Source organism: Fistularia commersonii, chromosome 20, assembly GCF_037954325.1.
Source record: "Fistularia commersonii isolate RoL2024-O1a breed Wild chromosome 20, RoL_Fcom_v1.0, whole genome shotgun sequence".
Lineage (NCBI taxonomy): Eukaryota > Metazoa > Chordata > Actinopteri > Syngnathiformes > Fistulariidae > Fistularia > Fistularia commersonii.
Window position 1 is genome coordinate 174,062 of NC_141303.1, and position 20,952 is coordinate 195,013.

Below are 20,952 nucleotides of genomic sequence, written 5' to 3' on the forward strand. Positions count from 1 at the left end.
CTACGGCCGTTTGTGATGGAAAAAAAAAACAAGAAAAAGAATGAAAATGGAACAAAATAATATCAGGTGTTTGTTTGGTTTGTTGTGTTTGGTTTTGTTTTCATTTGCTGTGTTTTATTTGTTTTGTTTTATTTTATTCGGTTTGCTGTGTTTTGTTTGTTTTATTTGGTTTGTTGTGTTGTTGTTGTTGTTGTTGTTGTCGTTGTCGTTGTCGTTGTTGTTGTTAATGTGTGGGAAACGCAGGGATGAGGTTGGACTTTAGAAGAACAGCCAGGGTTGGATGGACGGAGGGACAGGCTGCATCTACGGCCTGCAGGACAGGGTGACTGCTACAAGGTCTATATATATATATTTACATATTTATACATATATACATATATATATATACACACACACACACACACACACACACACACATATATATATATATATATATATATATGTATATGCAGGCACTGAAGACAGTGAGAATGAGAGGGTGAATGCATATTTGTCACCATGTGACGTGTGAATGAAAGCGTGAATAAATAATGAAAAAGTCATTCAAAATTGCAATTAATAATAAGAATTTTAGAATAATAGAAGAATAAGAAGAATCCTTGTTGTTTTTCATGACTATGAATTATTACAATCATAATGAAAATCAACAACAACAAGAACAGCGAACGCCGGTAGCGCCGTGTCTTCGTGCAGAGATGACTAAGCAGCTTTTTTGCGAGGGACTTAAAGGGTTTTCTGTCCGATTCAGCAGTACGGGGCCGATGCTGCGCTTTGGAGGGTCCGGGATGAAACATCTGCTGTGATCCACATTTAATCCCCGCCATCTGTCTCAGGAAGCGCCGCGAGCAGCTCCAAGGTGCCCCCCTAACTTTGATTAAAAAACACAAGAGTGTAACCTTTTTCCTTTTTTTTATATTTTACTGCCGCGCTCTTATTACGGCGTCATTGCCGTTGCGCTTTAACGGGAAAATGTTTTTCGACGTGTTTTATGGATGATTATGTAAATTTCCTCGCTACCTGGAAATATCCGCTGGGCTAGTTGCCTCTTAAATGGTAACATATTGCCATAGAATTACCATCCCAGAAATCTATTTGCCTGATTAGTGAATATAAACTGGATTTATATGAACGGACCAAGATCTCCTATCAGTCATTTTCATTTTTTTTAACTATATAGACTGAAGATGTGCAATAATCAAATAAACCATTGTAATAACAATGATGTAATCATGTCATAAGCCGGAGAGGACATTTTTTTACATCGATATAAATCCCCCCTCCCCACACCTAATTTTATTTTTAAATTGCTTGAATGGAAAAGATCTTTATAAAAATTAAAAATCCCATCCTGTTAAGTTTAGCGTCACGGCGAGCTCTCGGCTATTTCTCATTTACCCGCCATTGTTCCGCTCGTCTCCCCGCGCTGATCAAGTCTGAATGGGGATCAGGATGGCGTTAATTAAAGACCGCCGGTCCTTCCGGACACACACACACACACACACACACGTACACACACACACACACACACACATGCACACACACATGCGCACATACACACACACAAGCTATCACATGCGCCGACGTCCAGGTGGCGGTTTAAGGTCACGCAGGTGCCTGGTGCTAATACAGAGAGTAATTATGGAGAGTAAATATCACCCGCCTGGCAAGCAGAGCGCAATCTCACCGCGAAATAATCCACCTTGGATAAAAATAAAAAATTCCCGGCTGAGGTGCGAGTGGCAGCAGCGGCGGCAGCAGCGGCGGCGGCGGCGGCGGATGTCACGGATGTCACGGCCGTCACGTGTGAGTAAAATATAATTGAGTAAAATACACAGCACTGCAATTAGATTTCCTCCTGTGTTTGCAGATGTGTTGGCAGGTTCCTGCTCCCACCAGAGATCTGGCCCAGTTAATCCTCACACTGATGGAAAGAGGCCTTCCTTCCTTCCTTCCTTCCTTCCTTCCTTCCTTCATTCATTCGTTCATGGTGTTTTCCACTAAGCCTGCACTCTGGGAGGCTGGGAAGCTGCAGGCCACATGTGCCAAACTCTAATGTGGCCGCCAGGACGTCTTAAAGGTCTGACTGTCTTAAAACAGGGGCCTGATTTGATGTCAAGGACCAGGACCATCAGAGCAGGATGAACTGGAAGTGTTTCCTGTGTTTTAGTGTAAAGCAGAAGAGTCAATGCGACAAATCTCTCTATGGAATGAACTGTGCCTTTAAAATACATGAAAAGTAAGCGCCATTTCAACAACACCTGCCTCACTTCTGTCTTCTCCGTTCCTTTCCTTGTATTTTTCATCCTGGCACCCAAACTGGCGGCGTCCACGCCGAGCGGACGGCTTTCTTACCAACCTCCACCGACACATCCCAAGTGGAAACCCGAGGCTCCGCCTCCGCTTTTCTCTTTTCTGACCACCAGGTCTCGCCCATGAGGGCGTCGGGGTCGACGGGAAAGCGGCTGCGTTTCTAACCAGACGTAAAAATGCGATTGACGGACCCGGAAGCCCCCATCTGGCGGGAGTTGTGAGTCACATGGTGCTGTGGCGTGTGGAGAACACGGACTGAAACACTGCACGCCTAGATGACCAGATGGGAACTGCTCTTTTATTTAAAAGATGTAGTTGATGATTTCTGTATCTTTTCAAATTGTAGATTCATTCCAGGGGCCGGATGGGACTCCTGGTGGGCCGGGACCGGCCCGCGGGCCGAACGTTTGACACACCGCCTTCAAATAAGGTCAAAGGTGTGCATGGACCATAAACTAGCTTTTCAACAATCCACGCCGATCATGTTACCCACCAAGAGACGGCGTGCCGCCGTTCGAGTGCCAGGAATCCACATCCATGACAGTCTCTCATTCTGTCATTCACGCATCACAGAAGGACACACAAGCAGTCACACTCTGGCAACCGTTCATACAACCGTTTGCAAACAAACAAACCGACGAGTGAAAGAAGGAACGAACGAAAGAATGAAAGAACAAATGTAGAGCGAATGAACGAGCAAGTGAATGAACAAATGAACGAGTGAGCGAAGGGACGAATGAACAAGGAAATGAATCGCCGAATGGACAAACGAGGGAATGAACAAATAAACCGGCGAACAAATGAAAACGTAAACGCACGGATGAAAAAGCGAAGGAAGGAGCTGACGGACGACAGGAGGCGTCTACCTGCAGCAGCAGCCGCTCGTCCCCGATGACGGCGGCCTTCCTCCAGTCGATGACCTCGGAGAAGGGAAGCTCCCAGCCGTTGCTCAGGATGACCGGGATACAAGCGGCCTGCGGGGGTGACACACACACACACACACACACAGGAAGGTCATTAATTCGATGATTTATCTACGACAGGCGCCATCAAGAAAATGGAGAGATTCATTCATTCATTGGTTCCTGCTCGTCCGGCGGCGAGGCCTGCGGGAGGAGGCGGAGCCTGGAACAACTGCCGCCGTTCACACAGTCATCCACGAGTCATATGAGGACATTTAATGTTCACCGTCTCCGTCACATGACATGTGTAGACTAAGAACATTCACCCTCTCATTTACAGTTCAGATAGAGGCACCCGTTTACACTCATTACAAAGAAGAATAAAGAATATAAGAATATAATGATCAAGATAAAATGACAATTCTATGTGTTCAGTGCAAATAATACACACACACACACACACACACACACACACACACACACTGTGTACCTGCAAGGCCTCCAGGAAGCGAAACGACCCCAGCCGTCGGCCCCGGGGAACCAGGCAGAAGGTGGAGTTATGGAGCAGCTCCTGGTAGTCGTACCTGTGGGCACCCACACACACACACACACACCCACACACACACACACACACCACACACACACACACACACACACACACACACACACACACAAACACACGATGGTTAGGTCAGGGTGCGAGGAAACGTTGTAGGAACAGAGAGGAGAAGCTGAAAGAGGTGAGAACGAGGGAACGAAGATCTCCAGCTCAGAATTCTATGAAAATGAAGACGAAATATTGCAATAAATAAAAGTCATCTTTTGTTCAACGTCCGGTCGGAGACGGGGAGATAAAACCTTCAGTCAGTCCCAGTATTTCATCTGAGCACAAGCATGTCACTTCACATGAGGTGATCACAATATTCAGTGCGGCAGGAAAGTCAAGGCGAAACAATTGTTTTTCAAAATAAGAATGAAAATCATATCATTTGTTCTAAGAAAGAGTTTCTCAGTGGTTGGAGAACCTGATCTAGATACTGCTGATAGTTGACCTGTCTGGTACTCAGAAGACTTCTCACTTTTATCACTTTTATTTAACATCACTTTACTGCACTTACTTCTACTACCACTTGTATGACTGTCTCTTTACTGCTTCTGTTAGGACTGTTGGAATCCCTGTACCTCCAGTAATACAACTACTATGGTTGTACTACTGTTACCATGACGACTACCATCACTCTTCTTCTCCTTTGGTCTTTTCCCTTCAGGGTCTCCACCCTGAATCCACCTTCTCCATCCAACCTTCTCTGGATCCTCCTCTCTCACACCAACTACCTTCATCTCCTCTCTCACCACGTCCATCCATCTTCTCTTAGGTCTTCCTCCAGACCTTCAATTCCAGCATCAGTCCACCAATATATTCACAATTATGACCCAACCATCTCAGTCCGGCTTCTCTGACCTTCTCTCCAGAACATCTAGCATGTGACGTCCCTCTGATGGACTCCTTCCTGATCCTCTCCATCCTGGTCGCTCCCAAAGAGAACCTCAGCATCTTCATCTCTGCACCTCCAGCTCGGCCTCCTGTCTTCTGGTCATTGTCAGTGTTTGTAGATCATCTCATCAGTGTCTCCTCCACCTTTCCTTTCCATCTGGCTGATGTTCTTCTATCTCATTGAAGGACTGACACTTTTCTCCCCCATTCCAACCTGCTTGAACCTGTTTCTCCACCTCTTCTACTCACTCGAGAGTACCTGAGATCCTCCACCTTCTTGATCTCCACTCCCTGAAGCCTCACCGTTCCACCCGAGTTCCTCTAATTCACACACATATATTCTGTCTTGCTGCGACTCACCCTCATTCTTCTCCAGATCATACCTCCACCTCTCTAGATGTTCCTCCACCTGGTCTCTGCTCTCACTACAGATCACAGTATCATCTGCAAACATCAACAGCTACTGTTGTCTCACGCTACTGTTAATAAAACAACTACTATTACATTTATTTGACTTTTGATGAGTCACTTTTCAATTGTGTGTGACTTTAAAGCTTAAAAGTTGGTATTCTGTGTGTGTGTGTGTGTGTGTGTGTGTGTGTGTGTGTGTGTGTGTGTGTGTGTACATGATCCCATGAGCCCAAGGAGATTTCAGATTGCCGCCTAATCTGTCTGGGGATCAACTGTCCCCATGGCCTCACAGATAGACATCGGCGCGCGAGTGTGTGCGCGCACACACACGCACACACACATACACACAAATACACACACGCACACACACAAACTCGTGCACACACATACCTGCCACATCAGTGACGCCGCATCCGTGTTTGCAGTTAGCGACACTGCGATCGTGTGTGTTTGTTTGACCGAGTGTGCACATGCCTTTGCCTGTGTGTATGTGTGTGTGTGTGTGTGTGTGTGTGTGTGTGTGGGTCGTGTGTGTGGGTCGTGTGTGAATGCGTGCACGTGCAGGTCTGCCAATGACGACAGGATGAGAATGACATGTCCTGTGTGCGGCTGTCGTCCCCCGAGGCGGCGGCTGCAGGCTGGATCCAGGGATGGATTGGAAGGAGGTGGAACGGCAGCCGTCTGGGGGAACTAGTTAAAGGGATTAACCGGAGGTTAAACCCTCCTTCGGGTCAGGGGAACATCTGATGGTACGATGCCTGCAGACGCTACCCTTGACCTTCAGCCGCCCCCGGGGGGGTTGCACTGGTCAAGTAGCTGTTAGCCGAGGTGCTAAAAGGCGCCGCCTTTGTTAAAAGCCAGTGGCGTTTTTCTTTTCCCTGGACGACGACACGGAAGGGGGCGGAGCCTGAGCACGGAATTGGCCATCGGACACGACGAAGAAGAATAAAAGCACGGATTCAATATCCAGACCCCATCGCACGTCATCGGATAAAAGGGGCCTCGAGATTTGAGCGTTCTGCTGATTGATAATACAAAGACTTCATTCATTCATTCATTCATTCATTATCGACACCGCTTCTCCTGGTTTGGAGGACCAGAGAGACCCTGATCACCAGGTCACCGGTCGATCACCAGGTCACACAACAATTCACACTCTCTCACACACATTGGGGTTCCTCGGGGTTCTTCAGGTTCCTCCCACGGCTTAAGAACACGCAGGAGGTTCATGGAGAACGTAGATCGTAGCAGCGTGTGAATGAGAAGGTGATTGGTTGTATGTTTGATTGACAAGTGACTGGTCCTGTGTGTCTGAAAGTGAATGAATGAATGAATGAATGAATATGTAAGATGCTCCCTCCTGCTTTCTGCTCAGCGTCCACCTTTCTGTCTCCTCCACCACCCGGTCAGGTAAGACGGACGTCCAGGCCAGGTAGCGTCCTGCTACATCGCTAGCATCAGCCATTTTCATCACGACGTACGTTTGTACTGTCATGAAGGTTCTCCGTTCTCCCGCCTGGTTCAAGAACGCAGATAAAGGAGGAACAAGTGAAGCGAACACTCAAAACAGTCAATCTCAGCGGCGAGATGCCTCCATAATCCGAGAGGGTCGCGGCCGAGCGCGGCGCCGCGCTCAGGGGTGACGGATCGATCGGCGGGGCTCTCAGAGACGACCCCGGGGTCCCATCTCAAAACCGATGAGGAACGTTCGCTCCACGTCTGCGGAGCAAACTAATCCCCGGGATAAGACGCCGCGCACACGCACACCAAGACAAAAACACATTTCCGGTAATCGGAATGGACATTTCGGACGCTGCGGCGGCGGCGGCGGCGGGCGGGCGGGGGGTCGGAGGCTCGCGTTTGGCGTGGAGATGACACTCTGCTAAAGATGCCAGAGACAAAGAGGATCGCTCTCGCTTTCGCTCTCCTGCGGGGGGAGTCCAGGCGAAAATAAAAGAGGCTCGGGTGCCTTTTCCACGCGGTAGCCATTTTCAAACAGCTCCAAGTGCAGATGCCGCCATTCTGGAGACGACATCCGTGCACACCAGGCCGCAGGAAACACCCAAGACGCAGTCGTACGCTGGTCAGGGCGGTAGTCGGCGTTGTGATTGGCCGCTGAGCTAACCCTAACCCCCCTGTGTAAAGGCACTTCCTTTCTGGGCGCCGTAGCGACCCTGGGAGCGACGGGCAGCGTGAATTTCGACAACGGTGGAGTATTTGTACGGACCGACGAGGATGTGGAGTTACAGCCCGGAGTGACCCTGGACTACAAGGAGGGGCAACTCCAAGAGGATGTAGACTGGCAGTCATGCTAATCCAAGTACTCTTGAGTACCCCGGAGTACCCTGAAGTGCTTCGCAGTACTCTGGAGTTCTCCAAAGCACCCTGGAGTACCCTGGAGTTCTCTCAAGTGGCCTGGAGTACTCAGGAGTACTCAGAAGTACTCAGGAGTACTCAGGAGTCCGCCGTCGTTGCTACAGTCCACCCACCAAGGCACTGCCATCGACTTCAACCTTGGCGAGGCAACGTGCCCCTTTTGAAAGTGTCGCATGTTTCCTGTCTCCATGGCGACAGAGGGCTTTTCAGGACGTTCTGTTTCGAGAACCGTCGCCTCGTCGCTCAACAGACAGAACGCAGATGAAGTTCTGCGTATGAACGGGTGAACGGAGACCGCCCAGGCTGGTAGACCGCCATGTGACTTCGTCTAGCAGCTGCGCCGCAGACACATCAATGGACACCAGCCAGGACATCCACACTGAGGCACGCCGGACCTCAAATTCAAACTCCTGAAGGGAATTCAAGTTGAAAGTAACTCTTAGGTTTTTTTAGAAGACCAGAAATAATGGTTAAGAGGGCCGACATGTTGTGCTTCATGACGGAGGAACTACGGTAGTTATCGGCAACCACACACATATACTTTGGCTTTGCCCCAAACTAAACTGAATAAAAAGTTTATTTTAAGGAGGTTTTGACGCCCTCATAGCGGCCTTCAAACCGGACCCTCCACAAAGCCCTACGACTGCATTAATAAGGGCAGCTCGTATGGAGACAGAAAGCATGGACATTACCTCCTAAACATTTTGCTCCCAGCAGCACTTAAAGCCAAAGCTATCAGGTGGTGGAAGCAGATCCCCACACATCTCACATGGACCCAAAAAGAGAGCGGCATTTACTGCATGGAGCAAAAGACAGATCCATTACGACTTCAGAAGCCTATCGTTACTGAACAACGGGCTCCTGCCGTGTCTTTACTAATTCAATGATGCAGGACTCAGATGGACGCCAGCGAGAGACGCCCACTTCCTGTCACACACTCAGCTTCGCCCACTGCGGACGATTTGACCGGGCTGCCGTCTCACAAACACACTGTCCACGGTTAACACTGCAAGAGCAGCAGTGGTAATTGTTACAAACAACACACACACACACACACACACACACACAGGCAGAGAGAATAATTACAAATAAAGGGATGGCTACTCTCCACATAGGACCGAGCCTCCAACCCATTCTGTGTGTCGACATGCGCCTGAGGTTGTGGATGTGTGTGTGTGTGTTGTCTAGACAATTAATTATGAAACACACACACGCGGATAAAACAAGCAGCCTCTGTTCATAAAAAGAGCACAGAGGCTAAAATGTTGCTGCTCCTGCAGTTATTCTGAGGAAATCAGGGAGCGTCGGGCCGATGCTAATAAGTTGCTAAGCGCTAACTCAATGCTCGTCGTGGCGGGAGGAGCCGGGGATCCAACGCACAACCTTCCACCTCACACACCACCACACACCACCACACACACCACCACACACACCACCACACACACCATCACACACACCACACCCATCCAGAGCGTCTCCACAACGGCTCCACCGGTTTCGTCCTAAGCCAATCATTTGCATGTTCATCACTGTGTGTCAGCGCCGCTTCGAGACGACCAGGATTTCCATATTTATCACTGTGTATGTGTGTGTGTGTGTGTGTGTGTGTGTGTGTGTGTAAACATTGCAGTCGAGGCAGCTCCCTCCTGAAACCCAGGTCTCTGGGCTGGTATTAAAGCTTAATGTTGCAGGCTGGTCGGAATATTAATGCACACACACACACACACACACACACACACGCACACACATATGGGCGGGGACAGATGCAAGGAAACAAACAGGAAGTGGTTGAAAAAACACTAATAATCAAAAAAAATAAAAGTAGATATCATTTTTTATGAATCACCGATCTTCAGTGTTTTTTTTTATCCGTCACGGTTCTTTTTTCAAACCCTTTCCAAGCTTCTCGTCGCAACCAACGCCAGCCTCTTCCTGCCTGCAGGGGGCGCTATCTTCATGGATTCCTAGACAGAATTCACAGCCGTGAGGGTGACGGGGTGAACGGGTGGATGTCTCTATATGGGGGGAGAAGAGTTGAAGTGTGGATGACAGGGTGAATGTGTGTGTGTGTATGTGTGTTGTGTATGACAGGGTGAATGTGTGTGTGTGTGTGTGTGTGTGTGTGTGTGTGTGTGTGTGTGTGTGTGTGTGTGTCCGGACTCGATCCATGGCTCTCAATCCAAACCCAATCACTCGTCCTGAAGCAGATATTTTCAGCGCAGATGTTCCTGCACAAAACAGGTAAAAGCTTTCTGTTGTTAACCAATCAACTCTGACCTTTCTGGGATGGCGTCCTTGCACTCACACACACACACACACACACACACACACACACACACACACACACACACACACAATCTCTGCAAAGTGTTGGAATATAAAAAGCCAGGGATAGCTGTTTTTCTTTTTCATTCCTTTCTTTTCCAGCGTCTTGATCTTTTTCCTGGCAGAATCTTCAGGTGATGGACTGACATTTCCAAACCTCTCTGCTCACCTCAACATCCAGCTGGGAATACGTTCATCTGTACATCCACATATACTGTATTTGTGTATGTGTTTGTCAGTCAATTAATATCTTTAAACACTTTAAAAGGACTGACTCTCCAGAAATTGCAATTTAAATTAATTGAATATATCATTTGAAGTAATTAATTCTACTTAAATCATTTATTGTTATAATTGCCATTATTGCCATGAGCTTGAAAGTATTTATTTATCTTTAATTGTTTGTATGTGTTTGCATATATATATATATGTATAGGCTATCAAATAATAAACATCTTTAGTTCAATTAATCATGGTGCTGGTTCTAGATCAATTTAGATTAATCCTGCACCAAACATTAATAGGATTATTTATTTTGTCAGTTGTTTCATTATTAACCCTGTTTTGTTTGGAGGAGATAAAAAGACTGATGACTAAAGGTGATTATATATACAATCTATTTATATACATATACTGCATATATGTGTGTGTTCTGTGTCTGCCAAACAATTACAACTTAAAAAAGACTGCCTTTCAATTTATTTAAATTCAGATTAATCTAGAACCAATCATTATTACATTATCATTATTATGACCTCTACAGTTCTTATTCCTTATTATCTGTGTGTTTAGACACGTGTGTATAAATATGTTTATAAATGTCGAGCAGTTAAGACGATTAATCCAACAAATCATAAGATCAGTTGTAGATGAATCCGTCATCAATCATTAATATCATTAAACTACTATTTTGACCTCTACAGTTCTTTTATTAAATAGAGTTTGTGGTTTTATATATATATATGACGATATTTGGACTTATTATTATTTTTGTTATTATTGTTGGTATAACGTATTTTGTTAATAATAGCAAATATATGAATCTGTATTAACACAGTTATTTCAACAGCCCTGATGTTATATATTAATTAGGGTTATATTTTTAAGTCGCTCCTTCCACCCCAGAGAGTATTAGCAGATAATGAGTGAATGAATGAATGAATGAGTGAATGAATGAATGTTGCCCCCCGAGAGCCCGAGCGAGGCAAACCCCTTCGTGTCTTCACGCTTCACGCGTTCACAATCAATGAATCGAGTCCCGGCGCCGCCATTTGTTAGCGTTCTCTTTTTCTGTCTGCTTATTCAGCTTATCATGTAAACTGCATCGCATGGATTCAACCACAAAGTTTTCATTTTATGCAACGTGGTGGGTGGCAAACGTGCGTGCCCACAACACACACACACACACACACACACACACACACACACACACACACACACACACACACACACACACACACACACACACACACACACAGTGCTGCAGTTACATGCCATGGATGAGATATTCTTGCGAGGTTAACCTGAGTGCAAGCGCCCAGAAAAAAAAATCAATAATTGTGAAGACACGCCACTCAAGTCTGGGCGGCTCGGCTGGTAAAAGGGTGAACGGCCAAGACGGAGACGAGGCGAGTGGAGGTGGAACCTCCGCGTGTTCTCCTCAAATCGGCGTTCTGCCGGCGCCGCCGCCCTGATTTGCATCGGCGGCGCCTCCGGGGGTCGCCAGAGGAAAATGGAGAAACGTGACTTTACGCCGGCGTAGTTATCACGCGGGAATTCAACCGGCCGATTCGTCCCGAGCATCCTTGTTTGGGCCGCAGGAGGAGGAAGGTTACTGAGATTCACACTCCTCGTGAAAACCACCTCCTCAGAAGATCCCGTCCAGATGGAAGAGGCTGCAGGAGAAGAAGGTGGTAGACGTGCTGGGGATCTTCTAGGAGACCCAGGAGGGAGGAGGTGGCTCCAAAAGATAAAGATTTACAAACGCCGCCCTCACTTCCTCCACGGTGAGACCGTAACGCTGGAAGTCTGAGGTCAGATGGCGGCGGCCAATCAGGAGAGAGGGAAGCAGGTCTGGAGGTGGACACCGCCGCAGTAGAACACTGCACAGTAGAACACTGCACCAGTAGAACACTGACCAGTAGAACACTGCACCAGTAGAACCCTGTGTCAGTAGAACACTGACCAGTAGAACACTGACCAGTAGAACACTGCACCAGTAGAACACTGACCAGTAGAACACTGCACAGTAGAACACTGACCAGCAGAAACTTACGGGAGGTCCAGTGGAGACCCTGAGGTGTCCGGCCGTGAGGCTGACAGGCTGAATGCCTGCATGTCTGTGCACGAGGGTGGATGAGAGGGTGAACGAGCGTCTGGATCTGCAGGACGTTTGAATGACAGGCTGAATGCTTGCATGACTCTTGATCAGGGCGTCAAACTCACTCCCAGCGAGGGCGTCAGAAGAACGGTTGCCCTCAAAAGGCCACGTGGAACGCCAACGCTGTCAATGGAACCACATGGAACGTCGAGTAAATGTAGCGACTCCTTCATGTCAAATAACTCTGAATATATAAAAATGTTACGAATGAATTTGCAAAGATGTAAAAAATGTTCTGTTCCAAAGCTAGCTTTCACTGCTGCCGTGTTTCTGGACGCCGCTTTGGTCAACGCGTGCTGCTGCCGTCCTAGTTTGGCTTTAGTTCTTGGCCAGTTTGTCGCTGTTCTGGAAGGCTAGCTTTAGCATTCTTAGCTCCGTGTTTGGACGCGGACTCGACTCTTTGACCACCGACTGCCTCAGAACGCAGAAGACAAACCGCTTTTTCTCCTCCAAGCACAGACTTGTCTTGGCCTTCCCATCTTTCTAGAAACAGCCTTCCATCTGCGTCATCTTTCCATGTCAGTTCTGACATCACCGCCAGCCAGAGCTGGTGTTTGCTCGCCTCCCTCGCCTCCCTCGACTCCCTCGACTCCCTCGACTCCCTCTCTCATTTCCCGTCCGAGAGGCCAGTCGGGTCCCGTCCTCTTTCATCACCACCGTTCTCTCTTTAGGAAGTCATGAAGAACACTTTCATGTAAACCTAAGAATAAAAGAGAGCGAGAAGGCGAGGGACAACTTGCTCCATCTCCCTGATCTATTCGGCGAATGGCGCCAAACAACAAAACTCACTTTTCCTCTGTTTACATCACATTACGTGGCGATCATTACTCAGTATCGATGAGCGGGAAACAGAGATGGCGAGGCCCGAGGCGGCGGATCGACGGCCGCGCTCTTGTTAGCCGGGGAGTGATTTATACCTGGCTTGTATTTATGAATGCTGTGTGTGTGTGTGTGTGTGTGTGTGTGTGTGTGCGCGCCAGCCGCCTCTGGACAAGGCGCTTCCCGGGTGAGGAATGAGCGTCCCGAGACGTCATCAGCCCCGGGTATTGACTTTCTTGCCCCTGTGCTTAATTGAAGTTGTTGGGTATCCATAATTGAAGCGGGTTCTCCCTCGTTCACTCGCCCGTCTCTCTTTATCTGCGACGTTAAGGGGAAAAGACATACCTCTTATGTTTTTCCGAGACGCGGGCCTCGCCGGGGGAGGCCCGTGGCCGCGGGCTTTCCACGGAGAGGTTGTGTGAGCGCCTTCTACGAATACAGGCGAGGACCCAAAAACGGGATCTTATTTTGAAAAACGACCGTTTCCGCCTTCGCTTCGCTGCTGCACTTTACTCGTGTGTTTTCACGCACCGGCTACCACACGCTAGGCGTCACATGTGACTCTATTTCTGCCGTAACGGTTCCATGTGGCCCTTTGAGGGCGACCACTCTGCTGATGAGGCCCTCAGTGAGAAGAGTTTGACACCTTCTGTTCGAAGACAGTCAGACCTTTTCAGATGTTCTGGGTTTGACACTTGTGATCTCCACGATGTGAAAGACGGGGCGAACCGTTCTGTCGCCGTGCGATGACTGAATGAGACGGTGTCTCTGTTTCGGGGTCCCCGGGGTCCCGGACCACGAAACAAAGCTTTCTTGGTCATTTTTTCAAACAGGGCCGTTTCCGTCGTCGCCTTCCAGCCGCATCAAACTCTGTCGCACGGCTTCACACATCAGCTGCCACAAGCTAGCGCTGGGAAAAGATGAGCCGCAAACAAAAGTCGCAGGAGAGCTTTTTCGTGAGGAAACGAGCAAAAAGGACGAGAGGGCAGAAGCCCGGCAGGCTGCCGGCAAAAAGAAAAGTGCGTTCACAAGAAAATATCAAGATTCCAACTTAGTTAGGTGTTCACAGCAACAGGTGATACACAAGGTCTGCGTGAACGGCGAGCTCATCAAGCCATGAAACCCTCAAAACTTTATTCTTATTTATTATTTTTTGTTATGGTGCAAAATGATTGCCTCATGTAAAGTGTGATGGTTGTTCAGATGAAATACTGTGACGTGACAAGAGGTTTATTATTTGAACCCTCCGCCTCTGAGCAGCACCTCTGCTGCTCCTCTGGCACCGGGAGGAGAACCATCTAGAGCCATCTAGAGCCATCTAGAACCATCTAGAACCATCTGGTGGAGTCTTCTGGTGCAGGAGCCCCCAGGGGAGGCCGGCACTCACCGGAGGGACGACGCCTCTCCGCTGGCCCGGGAACGCCACGGGATCCCAACGGAAGAGTAGGAGATACAAGTCCGGACCTCCATGAAGATGTCCTCAACAGGCCTGGTTGAACACGACGCGGTCAAAGAGCGAAAACCCACCGATAAATTGACGCTCCTCACCTTCTCGTGAGGATCGCCGCCGTTTGTCTGGACGGGCAGGCGTGTTGAACGGAGGATCTGCCTCTGGAATCGCTGAGAAGATATAGAAGATAAGTCCACTCCCGACGGAGGAGGACATCTTCAGGTTCCGTCCTCAGGTCCCACGCTGAAGGTTCACGGGTGTCTCTCGGGTCGAGTACTTGGTCTGTTGAAGATCTCAGACCTCGACCTTCAGCTCCACCTTATCTTAGCAGATCTTCTCCCTCCTCCTCCTCAAAGACTCCTCAGGATTCTCTTCCCTCTGACATGATCTGCCTGCTTCCAGGAGGACACTTGTACTCTCAGATGGTTTCCTGCTCCTCGCCTGAGATGTCCCGAGGGCGTGGCGCCCCCCCCCCCCCCCCCGGGCCTTATCTTTGCCTCCGACGGCTAATTCCACCGCCGCTACACATTAGCATTCTTCTGCTTCTCCTGGAGCAGGGATGAGCAGGAGGCGGGAGCGCCGTGAAGATAAGCGAGGTGTTAATTCCTCAGATTACAAGCGACGTCTTGTACATCAGGCTGTGCTCTTAACCCTCGCCGGCCCTCCTGTCAGACGCCGCATGCTGAGCGCTGCCTCGCCGCCCTGTTTGAGTGACGACGGCCACCAATCCTTCCATTAGGAAACGTAATTATCTTGAACTTCCTCTCCTTTGGTCGTTTCCCTTCAGGGTCTCCACAGTGACTCCACCTTCTCCATCCAACCCTGCTCTCTGGATCCTCCTCTCTCACACCAACTACCTTCATCTCCTCTCTCACCAGCTCCATCCATCTTCTCTTAGGTCTTCCTCTAGACCTCCAATTCCAGCATCCGTCCACCAATATATTCCCTGTTATGACCCAACCATCTCAGTCTGGCTTCTCTGACCTTCTCTCCAGAACATCTAGCATGTGTCGTCCCTCTGATGGACTCCTTCCTGATCCTCTCCATCCTGGTCACTCCCAAAGAGAACCTCAACATCTTCATCTCTGCACCTCCAGCTCTGCCTCCTGTCTTCTGGTCATTGTCAGTGTTTGTTGATCATCTCACCGGTGTCTCCTCCACCTTTACTTTCCTAGCTGATGTTCTTCCATTTCTCAGACACTTTTCTCCTCCCATTCAAACCTGCTTGAACCCCTTTCTCCACCTCTTCTCCACACTCTCCTACACTCTGGACCGTTGACTCCAAGTACCTGAGATCGTCCACCTTCTTGATCTCCACTCCCTGTAGCCTCACCGTTCCACCTGAGTTCCTCTCATTCACACACATATGTTCTGTCTTGCTGCGACTCATTCCTCTCCTTTCCAGATCATACCTCCACCTCTCTAGATGTTCCTCATCCTGCTCCCTGCTCTCACGACAGATCACAATGTCATCTGCAAACATCATGGTCCATGGAGGTTCTGTCTAAGCTCATCCGTCAGCCTGTCCATCTCCATTGTGAACAAGAAGGTGCTCAGAGCTGATCCCTGATGGAGTCCCACCTCCACCTTCAACTTCTCTTGATATTTGCCCCCCCGCAAAACCCCTGTAATTTCACTGGCTAAGTGTTACCCGATGGTGCCCCCGGGGGGGCCGTAAAAAGAAAAATAGAATCTCATCCTGTTGGTTATGGATCCAGAGAGCCGACCCCCCCGCCGCTCCCATTCATTACAGGGGGAAGAAAGAAATCCTAATTACAAGCCTGTTGTTTCCATGGTAATCGTTTATGCATTTTATCGTAGGAGGGAGCGACGCTTGTTTCTTTCTCCGTTTCCGATACGCCAGACGGGGGTCGGCCGTGATTTTAACGTACGACAGAGTTGATTGAATTCAGTCCGAGCTCGCGAGAGTCTGGTTAGCGTCTCGCCGCTCTGCAGCCGCGGCTCCAGGCAAAGTCACCACTGAAACAACCTGCTAATTAGCAAGGCGTTGTTTTGAATCCACGGACCGTGAGCGGTAAAGAGCCTTCAGGGGGAAGCGCTAATACTAGCAAAACCACATATTACAGAACCACAAAGGTGATGCTAACAGAAGCAGCTAGCTCTGTCCTGTGCACGTTAGCAAGCTTCTTCAGCACTGAAGGAGGTCACCATGACCTGGATGACTGAGAACCTCCTCAGACCGTTGTGTCCAATTCTTAGGCTTGATAAAAGAGTTTTAAGTAATGGTGCCACTTGGTGTCATTAGCTTCCCCGTCACAAAGGCCGAAAAGTCTTTGCATGCAACAACGACAGATCGGAGGTGAACTTCTCTGCGAGAAGCCGGAACCCCTGTGGTGACTCCCGAGGCTTCCAGAGAAGAAGGGGGTTTCTTCCGTTTCCTGGTTCTGGCTTGTTCTCCACACGGCATCGAGCCAGAACTGTCCTCTCACAGGTTCTCCGTGACCTGCTATTCCAGCGTCTGCTGGCGTGGAAGGTTGCACAGCGAGAAGGTTTGGAGAAGGACGAAGATCTATGGAACATCTAGTAAGGCGTCTAAAGAGGTGCTGAACCTTCTTGCAGAGGAGAGAGTCGGTCATAGAAGACGGTGACACCTATGAGGGCTTCCAGAACTTCATTCTACCCTTGGAGAAAGAAGGGGTCTGGGTTTTATTGTCCTCCACACCAACAGTAAGCTACCGCTAAATTCCATTCGTAACGTTGTGTGTTTTTTTTTGGGCGTCAACAAATGAGACAAGTAAGTCAGGAGGTCTCCATCTGAGGAGAAGCGAGGGTCCGTCCTCATGCGGGGACCGAGCGCACGTTCAAGCTTTGATCGGAAATAAGGATGGTAAAAACATGGGGTTTAGGGGTGATTATCAGGCCGCCTCCAGAGGACGGAGAGAGAAAAGGGACTTTGAAGGAAAAATAACTGAGCGCAGAAGAAAACCAGGAGTCCTCCTGTCCTTTGCACGGCACCTTGAGACATTCAGGACCTTTGGTCGTCCACTGAGGAGAACCTCAGACCTCCGCGACAGGGCTCCGGACGCTCCGGATGCTCCGGACGCTCGCCATTTGCCAGACATGAAACGCGAGCGGAAAAACCCGCAGCGTCCGGTCGGGAAACTCGAGACCCATGGAAGTGACCAATCAGGCGCGGCGAGGTCATCTTCCCGTTTCCCGTGCGCCCCAATCTTCCTGGTATCCAGGCGACGCCGTTCACCTTATGGATCGACCTGAACACGATCCTTGAAAGTGACTCCACATGATTGAGAAGGCTCCCCTGGCCACCCTCCCGTCCCCTCCGCCCCATCTGAGCGCGCTCCAACGCCACGCTGAGTCATAACCGCCGCTCCGCAGGCCAGCGCCATCGCCGCCGCCGCCGCCGCCTCATTATTTTCCAATTTGTTACGAGTTATATTGACCTAAATAACAGTCAGGATTAATAAAGCAGAGCAAAACAACTGGCGAGGGTGTGTGTTCAGAGGAAGGGGGGGTGACACACACACACACACACACACACACACACACACAAACACACACACACACACACACTTGACACGCTGCCGCCTGAGGAGACGGTTCGCGAATAGCGTGATTTAGGAGCTGGCGGCGAACGGGAGCGTTTAGGAGGGAAGGATGGCGAGGAGGAGAGGAGGACGGAGGACCAGAGCATCAGTTACACTGCTGAATGAACAACGAGCCGCCGTGCGACGGCCTCGTGGAATCAATGGACACCCGCGGCTTCAAGGGGCCGCGCAAAATTAACACTCGGCACCATTAATCCGGTCCTTGGTCGAGGCTTCGGCTCTGTGGATGAAAGAAATGAAGATCCGCACCTGGATCCCCCCCCCCCCACTCCGCCGCCATCCCTGTGCGCGGCCTGACACGGGGTGAGCTAACGCTAGCCGTTAGCTGTATGAGCGGCAATTTTTAAATGAGATGAGCTAGCGTTAGCGGTCCCAGACGTGGTTTTAAAAGAGGTGAGTTGACGTTAGCGGTCAGTGCTTTCAGCTGCATTTTCAAAGGGGAAGAGCTCGCATTAGTGGTTTTATACAAGGTGCGCTGATGTTGGTGCTCAGTTAGTGCTTCCGGACGCAGTTCCTGCCGGGGTGATGACGTTGTGGCGCCTCGTCCGGCGGTTTGGATCTCCGGGGTTTCGGATCACCGATGGCTTTGTCTTGAAATCAAAAGGCGATGGCGGGTGAGCGTTGCCCTGGCAACGGGAGTCCATGTGCTATTCGAGCAGGTTTATGGAAGGGTGAGAGCAGCATGATGAACGAATGAATGAAAAGATAACCGAGCAAATCCCGATTAATCTAAATTAATCGAGGCCCCCGTGTGATGGATGCGATTAATCGCCCATTCGGGTCGTCACTTCCACCCGACGAATCCCCGATCCTCCTTTCAAAGCCAGCGGATAATAAACCCCGCCTCTCCTCGCCACGCCGTCAGCCTTTCACTTATTCATCACTTTGTGGTTTAAAAGGGAAAATAAAGTGGCGAAAAAGACAAAACAGGCGAGGCGGATTGGAAAAAAGCTGCGCTTCGGAAGACGCGGGAGGCCGCGCGCTAAATATTTCAGGATCGGCAGCCTGGATGTCTGAGCCGTCCGCCGGGGGTTCTCTGCTTTCTGTCAGCTCCTGATTCCACGCTCGGCGGGAGGCTGTTGATTGGAATAAAATAGATCACAAGCACAACGGCGAGGTTGAAGCGCCCATGAGAAGGCGTTCAAAACGCCGCTCCAAGAGGTGTCCGGCCGGAGTTCGGCTCCAGGACGCAGCCTCCACCAGGGGGAGCCTCCTCAGCCTCCTCAGCCGGTGGCCACCAGCACCCCAACAAACCCCTGAAGAAGAAGACCACCTGGACGCCATGGAGATGGAAGCTGCCATGGAAGAATAACTATGGACAAGGGTTTTATCCTCTCCTTCTGGCGTTCCAAGAAACAGAAAACCGGCGTCCCCTGAAAAGCCACAAGGACGACGAGTCCCCAAAAAAACGGGTCAACGACTTCCTTTTGCAATTTTTGCAGATACCAAGGAGACCATTTTCTGGAGAAAACGAGCGAACGAAGCATCTCAGACTGACGCTAAGAAGAAAGCGGCATTTAAAAGAAAATATCAAGTTTCCTACCAGGTGATGCACAAGCTCTGCACACGCTACGTATTATTAGCAGTGAACTACTAGCTCATGAGGCTATAAAACCCTCCAAACTTTACTTTTATATATTTATAATTTTTGATGTATGTATTCTTTTTATTACGGTGCAAAATGACTGCAATGGCCTGATATAAAGTGTAATGGTTGTATTCAGATTAAATACTGTGACCTGACAAAAGTTTCGGAAGAACCCCGTTAGCCGTTAGCTAATCCGCTTTTATTCTGGTCCACATTGTAGATGTTCCTCTGCGAGCGCTGGAAACCCTTCTGAGGCGCAGCAGACCGGAAGAGCTCGGACCTCTTCGTCAGTCCATCTTGTCCCAAGGAAACATCTAAGCGGTGACCGTAGTGATCTTGAATAATGTCTGCAAGAACCCGGTCGTGGTTCCAGCGATCACAAGGCGCCACGAGGAAGCGTTGGAAGCCCGAGCTTCGCGGAAGAAGCCGGTTCAGGGTTCCTCTGCTGTCTGAACCACGAGAAGTTCCCCTCTCGCCCATCTCAGAGCTCGAACCAATCACGCTACAGTTCCAGCACCACCCCTGCCACCGCCATCTTGATGCAGAGACCATGTCGAGGCCTCCGCCACCCGTCTCCCGTCGGCATGGCGACAGGAGTCACAGAGCGTTGTTAAGAATAGCAAGGATAAAAAAAAAAAAACAACAACAACAAGCCGGAAAATGTTAAGGTTAGCACTTCTGGGCTGCGAGGGGCTGCAGCCGGGGGATCAGCCGCCGCTAAACAGGTTGCTAAGCGGCGGCTTTGCTCCGGTTGGCGGCGGCGGCGGCGGCGGCGGCGGCGGTGATGCCCCGAGCCCGGCCGTCTGCATGCTTAAGTATTTAAGGACGGAGCCAGTAAAACATAAAAATTAGATCCACTTTCCTCGGGCTGTGTGATGCTGTGAACAGCGCCTTGGAGTTGAGTATAAATAGTGTGTGTGTGTGTGTGTGTGTGTGTGTGTGTGTGTGTGTGTGTGTGTGTGTGAGTGTTTTAGTGTGTGTGTGTGTGTGTGTGTGACACAGGCTGTGCTGTCAGACTCTCTGGTCTTTGATATGCCTGCCATTCACCAGGGAAGGAGTTTAATATTCCAATAGTATCACCGCTGTGCACAAAAAAGACACACACACACACACACACACACACACACACACACACACACACACACACACACAGTCGGCGGTGGGTGGCCTGTTGATATTCTCCCTCTATCTTCGAGAGACGGCGTCCCGCCGAGCCGTGGGCGGGCGGAGAATCAGTGTGTGGAAAGACGGCGGCGAACAGGATCCAGTGTGGCGGCGTCGGACGCGCAGGAACGTCCGGCGTCTCCCG

At 49.7% G+C, this 20,952-nt stretch overlaps 1 protein-coding gene across 2 annotated transcripts in view; it reads right to left on the reverse strand.

Moving 5' to 3' along the window:
• LOC147222526 (exostosin-1a) overlaps positions 1-20,952 on the reverse strand; it is a 183,781-nt gene that overhangs the window by 40,066 nt on the left and 122,763 nt on the right. For both annotated transcript variants that reach the window (XM_086166841.1, XM_086166840.1), the window contains exons 3-4: positions 3,703-3,796; positions 3,177-3,284 (exon numbers count right to left, since the gene is read on the reverse strand). In XM_086166841.1, coding sequence (XP_086022967.1) covers positions 3,177-3,284; positions 3,703-3,796 — 202 coding nt within the window. The remainder of the gene's footprint in view (positions 1-3,176; positions 3,285-3,702; positions 3,797-20,952) is intronic.